The 12,926-nt window shown below is 44.1% G+C and overlaps 1 protein-coding gene across 1 annotated transcript; it reads right to left on the bottom strand.

The window, feature by feature from the left end:
- Positions 1-2,132: 2,132 nt before the first annotated feature.
- klhl33 (kelch like family member 33) lies at positions 2,133-9,278 on the bottom strand. Its single transcript, XM_062957477.1, is given in 5 exon segments — positions 2,133-2,350; positions 2,352-2,763; positions 5,032-5,202; positions 6,288-7,236; positions 7,918-9,278. Coding segments are annotated over 5 exon segments (2,256 nt in total). The 5' UTR covers positions 8,447-9,278; the 3' UTR covers positions 2,133-2,155.
- Positions 9,279-12,926: the final 3,648 nt, after the last annotated feature.

Below are 12,926 nucleotides of genomic sequence, written 5' to 3' on the forward strand. Positions count from 1 at the left end.
TTGCGGCTTATATTCTCCTTTTGGCTTCGCCAAGGTCCGTTCCCTCTGGACCGGGTCGGGTCTCTCCTTAAGGGCCCGATCCCCTAAAACGCGGTCGACAACATTAGGAATCTTTTTGGCAGAAAAGGCAGAGTGCTTCCCTAAATCACTGTCAATTCCTCCCAAATCCCTCCTGTATTTTCTGTGTGGGAAGTTTGGCCTAATTCTATCACTGGTGGGGGTTCAAGGAGCTCTTTGATTCTGGGTGAACTATAAATCCCAGCAACTCCCAAATGTCAAAGTTTATTTTCCCCAAACTCCACCAGTGTTCAAATTTGGGTCTATTGAGTCTTCATGCCAAGTTTGGTCGAGATGCATCATTGTTTGAGTCCGCAGTACTCTTTGGATGTAGGTGAACTACAACTCCAGAACCCAAGGTCAATGCCCACCAGACCCTTCCAGTATTTTCTGTTGGTCATCGGGGTTCTGTGTGCCAATTTTGGTTCAGTTTTATCGTTGGTGGAGTTCAGAGTGCTCTTTGATTGTAGGTGAACTATAAATCCCAGCAACTACAACTCCCAAATGGCAAAATCAATCTGCCCCCCAATCCCACCAGTATTAAAATTTGGACATATCGGGTATTTGTGCCAAATTTGGTCCAGTGAATTAAAAATACATCCTGCATATCAGATATTTACATTACAATTCATAACAGTAGCAAAATGATAGTGACAGTGACAGCAGCAACACAAATAATTTTATGGTTGTGGGTTACCACAACATGAGGAACTGTATTAAGGGGTCGCGGCATTAGGAAGGTTGAGAACCACTAATATAAAATAAATTTTACAAGTCTAAAAACAGTAGCATATAACTTATTAAAAACTATATAAATCATCAGACATGCCATAAAATATTAAAACAATGCATTTAAACATTGCATCAATCCTGTGGTTTCCTTTAGCTGCTTGCGTATTGTCATTGTTTTGGAAATGCAGCAGAGAGACACAGATGCAGGAAAAAGGATACATTTCTTTATTAGTATATAAAGTACTGTACTACAAAAAGTTTAATTGAAATCTAGTGCAGTATAAATGCAGAAGGTTGGGAAATGTGGCCGTCAGATTTTTGTTTGTAATGGCTCAAGGCTAGTTCACACATAGGAATAACCATATCCAAATGACTATTGAACATGACAGACATCCTTTTCTATCACCTCTGCTTCAATACTTCCCTGCATAATTGGTTTCCACTTTCTGATCACAGTTATACACAGCGATTAAAGGTTTTTTTAAACTGACCACATTGTGTGCAAACTGGTCTATAGATTCCCATGTTTAAGTTCAAGCTCTTAGGCTGCATCTACATTGTAGAATTAATGCAGTTTGACCCCACTTTAACTGCCATGGAATGCTATGGAAGCATGGAAGTTGTGGTTTTTAAAGGTCTTTAGCCTTGGCTTTGGGAGCAAGCCTTCGAGAAGTAGTTGTGCAATAAGTTACTCGAAATCATGAAATTAACTCAGGATTGGCCTTAGACCTTGCTTTTGGATGCTGTCTCTTAACACTGGGTTGTATTTCAATGTGTTTGTATGTTTGCTTATTTTAATCTTAATGTAACTTTTTATGTTTTCTGTTTTTGGCACTATGTCGTGCCATTTGTAAGGCACCTTGAATTCCCCAAGGGATTGAGAAAGGCAGGATATAAATATGGCAAATAAATATACATTTTGAAACGAAAAGTGCCGATTCCTCAGCGAAGTACAACTTCTAGGCTTCTGTAGTATTGAGCCAAGGCAGCTAAAAGTGCATTCTACAGTGCAGATTCACCTAAGGTTTTAATCCTCTCTCATCTCACTTTTTTCAACTGTTTTTAAAACGTCTTGGCTTCTCTCTCCATCAACCTACCCCCCTTTGTCCTCAGCTTACTTCAGATGCTGCAAACATACCAGTATATTCAGAAGTAGATTGCATTCAGATATGTTGGACTATAGCTTCCCAAATCCCTGAGCATTAAGACATCACAATTGGGGATTCTGGGATTTGAAAGCCAAATTCCTACCGGCTGTTAGGAATTGTGGAAGTTGAAATCCAAAACACACGGGGGGGTGGGGCAAGTTTGCCCATGTCTGATCTAGAGAACCAATCTATCTAGAATGTAGCTGAATTAGAAACTCTTAACTATTGTATGAACGTGGGGACTCTATGGAAGGCTCCTCAGAGATTTCCAAACTAGGAGCATCCAAATGCAAAGCTTCTTTTCTCCTCAAGCTAGTAGGGACTTCTAAGATGCAGGCCCTGAGGTCAGCATAAGCTTGAGGCAATGTCCCAACGCTGACCCATCGGTCGTGAATATGGTTATAGCAATGAATCCAGGTGAGTGTCGCGATAGGTGTTATGGCTGTAGCCCCCCAAGATGTAGAGCTCGCCTTCCAGAACAGCAGAGCCAGCGATGACATGGGCCTGTGGTAGAGGACTGAGTGCGAGCCATAGGTCAAGGCTGGGGTTGTACACTTCGCAAGCCAATTGATCAGCGTAGCCCCCATGGCCGTCCCGCCAACGCAGGCCCCCCGCCACGTAGAGCCGTCTATCCAGGACTTCCATAACATGTCCTGCCCTTTCCTCCCGCATGTTGGACAGCAGGATGGGAGGTGCACCTGGGCGATACTGGATCAGGGTGGAGTGGCAGCGGCACGAACCATCGCTACCTCCGGAGACATAAATGGCACCATCTAAGACGCAAGCGGCATGGCCACAGAGTGAGGCAGGCAGGGGTTCGCAGGGCCTGGAGGGAATAAAAACAAGATGGGGAGAAGGAGAGTGGTAAAGAACAAAAGTTGATGAGAAGCATAATCAGAGGTTTGTAATTACTACTCTTGGGATCGATATAGTTAGCCTTCCGCAATTTCTGGGGTTAGGAGCACAGGACCCCCACAAATGTTAAAACCTGCCAAAAATGCTTTTTTTTCTTTTTAGCCTAGAGGAACACGCATTTAGGAATCTCTTGGTCCTCCAGAGGTTGTCCATAGAACTGTTGGAAATAGCAACCTTCTATAATCCTCCTTCTATAATCCTCCTTTACTAGTTATTTGTTGTAATTCGGATTGCTTACTGTATTGTATATGTGGGCCCCTGGTGGTGGCGCAGTGTGTTAAAGCGCTGAGCTGCTGAACTTGCAGACCAAAAGGTCCCAGGTTCAAATCCCGGGAGCGGAATGAGCACCCACTGTTAGTCCCAGCTCCTGCCAACCTAGCAGTGTGAAAACATGCAAATGTGAGTAGATAAATAGCTACCGCTCCGGCAGGAAGGTAACGGCGCTCCATGCAGTCATGCTGGCCACATGACCTTGGAGGTGTCCACAGCCAACGCCGGCTCTTCGGCTTAGAAATGGAGATGAATACCAACCCCCAGAGTCGGTCAGGACTGGAATTAATGTCAGGGGAAAACCTTTACCTTTTTTACCTATTGTATATGTGTGTATTGGTTTTCAGTTTTCCTTAAATCTGTGTTGTGGGAGGGGCTGCAGACCGTGTGATCAGAACAGGGACTATTCAGGACTCAGACTTCATTGGACTTTCAGACTAGACAGAGACTCTATTAGACTGCTTTAGACCAGTGGTTTTCAACCTGTGGGTCCCCAGGTGTTCGACCTACAACTCCCAGAAATCCCAGCCAGTTTACCAGCTGTTAGGATTTCTGGAAGTAGAAGGCCAAAACACCTGGGGATCCAACTATGTTACTTTTAAAGAAGTCTGCTTATTTTTGTCTCTTGAGAGCATGATTTAAACCAAGATGTTTTAAGGGAGAGTAGATGTTTTTTGGGTAACTGAAAAGAACACTTCTGAAACTCTAGAAATCACTTGTTCATAAGCATGATTCTATGATCAATCTCTACCAAAAGTTGAACATAGAACCATACTGGAAGACAAAGCTATTTCTAGAGAACTGTTCTCCAGGAATCATCTCCCACCATGACTCTATGGTCATCTTCTACTGTGTGTGTGTGTGCTGGTATTCCATAATCTGAAATCCAAAACACCTGTAGTCCCAGCAAGCATTTCAGACTAAGTCAAAGGAAGTAATGGTGCCCCTCTATTCCACTTTGGTCTGACCTCTCCAGGAATACTGTGTCCAATTTTGGGCACCACAATTCAAGAGAGATATTGACAAGCTGGAATGTGTCCAGAAGAGAGTGACTGATCAAAGGTCTGAAGACCATGCCCTCTAAGGAGTGGTGTAAAGAGCTAGGTATGTTTAGCCTCCAGAAGAGAAGATTGAGAGGAGACAGTTATGTATAATTATGTGAAATGATATCACAAGGAAGAGGAAGCAGGCTTGTTTTCTGCTGCCATGGAAACTGGAGGCCCTTCCAGACAAGCCCTATATCCCAGAATCTGATCCCAAGTTTTCTGTTTATTCCAGATTATCTGGCATTGCAGGCGCATATAATCCAGTTTAAAGCAGAAAACTTGGGATCAGATCCTGGGATATAGGATCTGTCTGGAAGGGCAATGGGTTCAAAATACAGGAAAGGAGATTCTACCTGAATATTAGGAAGAACTTCCTAACCATAAGAGCTGTTTGACTGTGGCACTCTTCCTTGGAGTGTGGTGGAAGCTCCTTTTTTGGAGGCTTTTATAGAAAAACTGGATGGTCATCTGTTGGAGGTGCTTTGATTGTGCTTTTCCTACATGACAGGAGGTTGGACTAGATGGCTCATGTGGTTTCTTCCAACTATGATTCGAAGACATTTCCCATAATGTTCAACCAAAGTTCATCTTTCCATAACATAAGTCCATTAGTTCTTATCTTGCCTTCTGGGCAGCACAAAGGACCTTTCCTTGATTCTCTTGTGTATGGCAATCCTCAAAGGATTTGAATGATTCTCTCATCCCCTGCCCATTTTCATGCTGTTCCCCTCTAGATTAACAATTGCTGCTCCTTCATCCTTTCCTGACTATCTTCAACAATCCTCTCTGAAATTATTCTCGTTTCTATGCATTCTTCCTAAACGTTTTCTCAGATGAATTCTCAAAAATTCCTGGCTCCTCACCTCCAGGTATTGGCCTTGGGTTCATAACACTCCACTGAATCCAGGCAATAGACATCATTGGAGCCTCCTCCCAGAGCATAGAAGAAGCCGTCCAGAAAGACTACTGGGAAATAGCTCCGGAGACTGGTCATGTCAGCCAATCTCTCCCAACATTGACAGAGGGGATCAAATCTGGAACAGATCAAGGAACATACTATCAGTTGGATGGGCTGGACAACAATCCTGTTCCCATTTCTGGATCAAACTTGCAGAAATAGTTCTCATTATACACACTATCCTTCCCGTCCTTTCACATTCTTATCAATAGCCTTAACTGGTCCACCAGACTATGGCTTTCAAACTTCTAGACTGAAGGTAGTCAATGTCCACCCAAAGGAGTCCCCTAGGTCTATTTTTGTGGGCCTCTGCCCCATAGAGTCAACTATTAAGATTTTCCTTCAATCAAATGCCCTCAATGAATGGGAGGGCATTGGCTATGTTTGTGAGACTTTCCCCAGTTTAAAAAAAGCACTCCTACCTTGCCTAAAATGGCTTAAGTAGCCCTAAAACAAATGGTCCCCAGGTTCTCTAGAGGGTGTTTGGAGGCATCCAAGGATTCCACGTGGACTAAAATTCCCCACTCGCCTCCCACAGATGCCTATCCCTGGTCTTGGCCACCCAAATCTAAAACCCTAATGAGAGTCTGATTCCTAGAAGGGCAAGGCACTCTATTTTTAATTTTATCTGATTACAGTAGCTCTGAGAACCAGCACACCAGATACTGGTGTGGGGAGGCATGATCTACTAGAGTTGTTCAGAGTCCATTGGTGGAAACCATAGCCAACCAGCTTGTGACAGGACAGAGAAGCATGAGACTCCTCCCATCCTCTCAATCCTTTTAAGGCTCTATCAGATATGATTGGCTTCCAACTCAGTCTTCTGATTGGAGGGAGAGGCCTATATAAACTTCACAAGTCAGGTCACCTCAAACTAGTTTTGATTGCTGAGCTTCAAGATATTATCTTTGATACTAGCTGGCCCTGCCTTTGGGACTTTCCATCTTTGGATTGCTCATAACATTCTTCTAGAAGCTTTCCAAAACTGTGGTCTCTGTTCCAACATACATAACAATAATAATAATCTCCAGATAAAATTTTATTAATCCGGCTTGTTGAAGTGATTGATAATAATAAACCCAATTTTATTTCCAGCCCCCTCTACTATTAGGCCTGCAAGGTGGACCTCCCATAATCCAAATAGTAAGATTCCCATCTCACTTGAATACAGAGCACATGGTGTCCCTGACGCCGTAGTAATGTTTCCCTCCAAATATGTACATCACATTATCCTTGACTGCCACGGCGTGCCGGAACCGTGGCCCTTCAGGGAGGTCCGCTAGACGTCGCCATTCGACTTGCTTGACCAATCCAATGCCATTGCGGAAGCGGTGAGAAAACCAAACATCCGCAGTAGGGCTGCGAGTGGCCATGTTTTTGGCCATAAGATCTCCTCCACTGATGACAATCACTTTCTCTGGATACCACACCCGGCAAGGGAGTTGTTCCATCTTGGAGGGACCTGGTGGGAGGCTGGCTAAAGACTGGACCATGATGTTATAGAGGCGGCCTGGAGAAGCCATCATCTCTTCTGTCCGCACCTGCTTGAACTCCCGAGTAGACATCAAGGAGAATCTAATGCAGCGCATGACTCTCTCCGCACAGTCCATCCGTCCATCCTTGTCAGCATCCAGCCACCGGACAGCTCCTTTAAAGGCCTCTAGTTCATTGAGGATGTAGAGGGCATCAGAACTGAGGAAATCCACCAGCTGGTTGACAGGAAGGTCCAAAAACTTGGGGGTTTCCATGACGAGAGCAAAGTTCCTCAACACAAAGTTCTCAGCAGTGTTTTCCAGATCATGAAGACCAAAGGCACGGGCAAAGGACAAGACATCTAGACTAGATTCAGGGCTCAGCCTGTGATGGAAGAAATCGAGACAGAGGTCCAAGATGCCTGAAACCTGGTACTGCAGAGCCGCTTGGGCAGCATCAAAGAGATAATCCCATCCACCAGCCAGAACTCCAGAGTAGGCAAAGGCGATGACTATGCTCAGGTCAGTGGAGGTAAAGCGGGTACAGAGAGGGGCATCCCCCTGGCGGGATTCCTTCATGCCACTGGTGAACATGCCGTGGAAGAACTCACAGCCACAAGCCAAAGCCACACGGTGAACTGGAAAAAGGGAAGATGCGATCAGGCAATCCAGTGGCCATATCTTGGTCACCCTTTCAAGTCTCAACCTCCCAATCCAAATCTATATCCTCTAATATTTAAGAAATGAAAAATATGCCAGTTGTGGCAAATCAACATCGGTGTATGGTCAAGATCGCCAATGTTATTAGCGAGATACAGACTAGGAGAAACTGCCACAGGTTGCTTTTGCCCTGGGCTTATAGGGAAAGGCAAGATCCTGCCCTCTCATCTCCCCTTGCTGAGTTAATTGAATGCAACTTTTGCACTTTGAACTCAAGTTGAGGATAAAACTAAAAAAAAACCCCTCTATTTTTTATATCCCACCCCATCTCCCCGAAGGGACTCGGGGCGGCTCACAACAGGGACAAGCCCGAACAACAAGACAACATATTTGACAAAAGCTAAAACATTTCAACAATACACAAAATAATATAATGGACAATACATTAAAATCCAAGAAGATAAAAGGGGAAAGTAGGAACCGGGAGGTTTTAAAAGCAGTGAACAAAAAGAAGGAAGGGTAGAGCATTAATTGGTACTGACCCTGCCAAATTAGGACAGTTGGAAGGTATGGAAATGTAGATTTCCAATTTCACCTCAACCCACAGAACCTATTATATCTGCGTATTGAGCTCCCACTCAACTCTTTGCCTTGTTCACCTCGGAATGTTTCTCCTTCAGCTTTAAGCTCCAGGTTGCAGCCTATGCCTTTGACATAAAGCTCTTCCAGGTTTCGGAGCGTCTCCCATTTCTCTTCAGCTGGACTCAACCTGTCCTCTGTTTCCATCCCAAGTAGCACAGTCTTGCAAATCTCGGCCACGCGTGGGACGCCCAGTGCTTCAGCTGCATCTAAGATCTCCCCAGTGGATTCTGACGTAGCCTGCAACTCCCCAGTGTAGACAAAATTCAGTATGGCCTCCCAGCCCCGTGGTGTAGTCACGCCATCCAGCTCCATCACCCCTTGTTCCCCACATTCCAGACGCTGCCGGAAGATGGAGCTCACGGCAGCAAGGAGGGGCCCATGGGCTTCATAGGTCCTCAGGCCAAGGGACATTGTCACATCCACAAGATGGTGGTGTTCTCTCAGGTGCAAAGCTGCAGCAAAGAAACTGTCTGCGTGGCCTTCATTGCGTAGTTTCCACTGGTGCTTGGCTTCAGCATTCACAGGAGGACTGTTGGTGCATGACATTGCCCCCAAAAAGGAGTAACCTGTTGGAAAAGACAACTAGAAAACAAAGAAACAGGTGAAGGAATGTGGTAGAACTGGAGGCTGACATACATGTAAATGCACCCTGTAGTCAACCAAATCAAAGCATGACACAAACCAGAGCAATTGGCTGTGAAGTGACAGTATATTAATGTCAACAGGGTTGCTTTCTCTTCATTAACCATGTCATCATGCTCCAAAAATGTAAAATATCAGGCAAAGACTCCCAATCACTCTTTCTGCTTCAGTGGGAGATAAAGGCAAACCCGCTCTGAACAAATCCAGCCAAAAAAACTTGTGATAAATTTGTCTTGGGGTCACCATACACTCGAATGACTTGAAGGCACACAATACCTACGATGATGAGACCTAAACCTCTATTTGTGGGATATGTTTACACTGAGCATGGTTTAATTAGCCACTGAAGCATATGTTGCACATTTTATGCAGAGATATAGTTACAATCTATGTCATTTCAGGAGGCCAAGGCAGCATGGATATTGAAATCCCATCCCTCCCAAGTGGACCCACCTGCTAATTAATCTCCAAGGATCTCCAAGATGTTTTGTACCCTGTTGAGGGTCCCCATCCCAATCCTCTCACCTTTGGAGCTTGCTCTGTTTACAGCTTTTTTGGGCCTGCGTGATATCCGTAGCTGCAAGTGGGTGACCGCTAGGGAATGTTGGCCAGTAGCCCAGGCAACAGCTTGGAAAGTTAATTATAGTCAAGACCAAGTTTTCAAAGTAGGACAAGATATCCAGAGGAGAGGGGAATCAATGCCTGAAGTTACTTCTCTATCTCCCCCACAAAATAATTATATTCTCATTCTCAACAGGCAATAACCTGGAAATTAACATAACATTATTTTTCAGATTGAGCATTTTGGACTACAGTTGGTGGCTCAGGCTACTGGAGAGTCCTGCATATTTTAAAAATAATTATTAATAATTCTTGCTGTGTGCCTTCAAGTAGTTTCTGACTTATGACAACCCTAATGTCATTGGGCCACACTCATAGGATTTCTGGGGCTGAGAGTGTCCAACTCAGCCAAAGTATCCATATCTCTAAACAAGTGAGAAAGAATAATGCCTTCATGTCACCTTGATCTGGGAACAGACTTTTTCCTAAAATTTCTGTCTTAATTTGCAAACAGGTAAACACGTTTTCCTTTCCATGGGTAAAAAGCTGTAAGCAAATGTGGTTAGCACTGAATCCATAACACTGATCTCTAGGTGCTGTCCTGATATCGTAGGTTTCGGCCAAGAAATCTCAAAGCCAAAGACAACCCTGAATTGTCAACTATGATGACCTAGCAAGGATTGGCCGAATGCTGCCAGTTTCCTTCTCAGCCCTTTGAGAGGTTCAGCAGGTCCATGGGCTCAAGCAATTAGTTGTGGTAGGAGAATGGATATGTAAACTATGTGGTATATTCTGCCAGGAACCCAATCAGACAGGACTACACCCCTGGAAAAGAGATCTTTTATCTCCTATCTGTAGTCCTTGTTGCATGTCGGGAGGTGAACATAATCCAGTCTCTGACTGGTCTTGGAAAACTTTTGTTCACACTGTTTTTTCCATTGAACAATAAAGAGGGTTGGAAAGAGACAAAGGGATTTGCGAAGGCAGAACAGCTTGGTGGATAAACAAGGCAAGAGAAGGACTAGAGATGAGAGAAGGAGAGAAGATAGAAAAACTTAGGAGTAGAAAAGGATACACCGATGATTCTTAAGTAACAATGGATAGAACTCTCTCTGGGGCTCTTTCACAATAAAATGGTAACACTATAATTTTATGATGATCGTGGCAACTTCTTATGGAATCCTGGAGTCTGTACTTTGGTGAGCACTAAGGATGCCTCCATGGATACTTGAAACCAAAGGTTATAGCAAAACCTATGATTCCAATGTACAATAAGATCCCCATTATCCATGAATTTAATATCCACCTAGCCATGTTCCAAAAGATATCCCCTTATTGAAGTTTTTGTTGGCCTCTCTAGATTCAACAGTATGATTCTATGATATGCTTCCAGCTCTATGATAATCACAATGCAGGGTTTGCTATTAGCCACAGTTTCAGGTATCCATGGGGGTCTTGAAGTGCCTCTCCCTTGGATATGGGAGTTATACTGTACTCCTGATGGTGCAGCGGATTAAACTGCTGAGCTGCTGAGCTTGCTGATTAAAAGGTTGGTGGTTCAAATCCGGGTAACAGAGTGAGCTCCCGCTGTTAGATCCAGCTTCTGCCAACCTAGCAGTTCGAAAATATGCAAATGTGAATAGATCAATAGGTACCGCTCTGGCGGGAAGGTAACGGCACTCCATGCAATGATGTCAGCCACATGACCTTGGAGGTGTCTATGGACAATGCTGGCTCTTCAGCTTAGAAATGGAGATGGGCACCAACCCCCAGAGTCAGACAAGACTAGACTTAATGCCAAGGGGAAACCTTTACCTTTACTGTAGTTTGGATAGAAAAATACTGTAATATCACACTGGAGGAGCTAGAGTGGCCCCATAAATCCTTCCAGGGAGGATAATTTTGAGGTGTGGGTAAGTGAAATGTGGACACCGAGTCTACAGACACAGGGGTCATATTGTATTCTTTCTTAAACTGCACATCCTAAGATTCCTCAAAAGATATTACTATAATAGTTGAAAGGGACTATCCTGAGAAATTCTGGTATTTGCAGTAGACTTGAAGGCTTGTGATAAAAACATTGCTTCTTATAAATATGATGTGTGTGTTCCTTCAAATCATCTGTCGATCATGAATTGCGTAAGATTTTCTTTGGCCCCTTCTGCACTGTCATATAAAATCCAGATTATCTGTTTTGAACTGGATTATATGGCGGTGTAGACTCAGATAATCCAATTCAATACAGATAATGTGGATTATCTGCCTTGGTATTCTGGATTATATGTCAGTGTAGAAGGGCTCTATGACTCAAGAGTTTTGCCAATTCTATTATTTGAAATAGAGTATTTATTGATGATGACCCATACCCTAAAAGTACTAACCAGGGCTGATCTTTTTTAGCTTCCAAGATAGGTTGGGTTGCTGACCTGAAGGCTGCCAGATTCGAATCCCACCCGAGAAGAGCGCGGATGAGCTCCTTCTATCAGCTCCAGCTCCATGTGGGGACATGAGAGAAGCCTCCAACAAGGATGGTAAAAACATCAAAACATCCAGGCCCCTGGGCAATGTCCTTGCAGATGGCCAATTCTCTCACACCAGAAGCGACTTGCAATTTCTCAAGTCACTCATGACATTAAAAAAAAAAAAAGCTTCCAAGATCAGATAGGATCTTGACGGGTTCTTAAATAGTTGCAGAGCTTTGTTTGTTTGTTCTGGCAGGAGAATGTTTATTTTCTCAGTGTGCAACATCCCTTGCAGGCAAGGATTTCCCCTTCCTTTCCCAAGCTAACTAGTTTCATCCAATATTCTTGGAAGCGCTTGAGCCCCATTAAAAAGATACCTGTGTGTGTGGTTAATTACCAGTCGGCAGGGCTTGGCACTGTCTTCTCCGCCCTCCGGTTGTGCCAACTTGCCCTGCTTAGAACAGCAAATTAATTTACCTTAACTTTGTCCAAGCATCAGGTCTTCAGGTCTAGAAAGCCATGCCAGTTTCATAAGAGGAACATCTCCTCTGGTTCGGGTGGGGCTTGAGTTTCGACGGTCCCCGTGGGGCGGTTGGCTTCGTGGCCTGTGGTTTTGGACCTGACGGACATTTACAAAAGCCCAGCAGGGCGGAGACCTACAACCTAGGATTATCCTTCTGTGGCTTTATCAACTGGGAGTCAACCGATCAATTGGGAAGACATTTCCATTTTGTGTTCTGGGATTGGAGTGAACCGTCACCAGGCTGTCATCCATGCGGTGTTTTGAGAGTTGAGTGAGTAGAAAGGTAGACTGAAGTTGATATTTTGGTTGGTTGGTTGGGACTTTGAGATGTCAGATCTAGCTTCTTTAAAGGACCATATCTCCCGCTATGAACTTGTTCCAGCTCTAAGCAGCAGAGCCAACTTGACGGGCCCTTCCACACAGCCATATAACCCAGAATGTCAAGGCAGGAAATCCAACAATATCTGCTTTGAACTGGAATATATAGCAGTGTAGACTCAGATAACCCAGTTCAAAGCAGATATTGTGGGATTTCTTGTCTTGATATTCTGGGTTATATGGCTCTGTGGAAGGACCCTACATTCACTAACCTTTCAAATTGCATTAATTGGGAACAAGGAAAAGGACTGTCTTGGTGATGGCTCTCATATTTTGGAACTTCCTCTCTAAAGAAAGGCTCTGTCTTTGCAGTCCTCCCATTTCCAAGTCAAAACTTTCCATTCATCTGTCTTTTTGGATGTGATTCCAATGGGCACATAATGGCATGGTGTTTTGTTGGCTTCTGATATTCTGCCTTTTAATGAGTTTTCAATGGTTTTCATTCATTGTTGAACATTTT

Source organism: Anolis carolinensis, chromosome 6, assembly GCF_035594765.1.
Source record: "Anolis carolinensis isolate JA03-04 chromosome 6, rAnoCar3.1.pri, whole genome shotgun sequence".
NCBI lineage: Eukaryota > Metazoa > Chordata > Lepidosauria > Squamata > Dactyloidae > Anolis > Anolis carolinensis.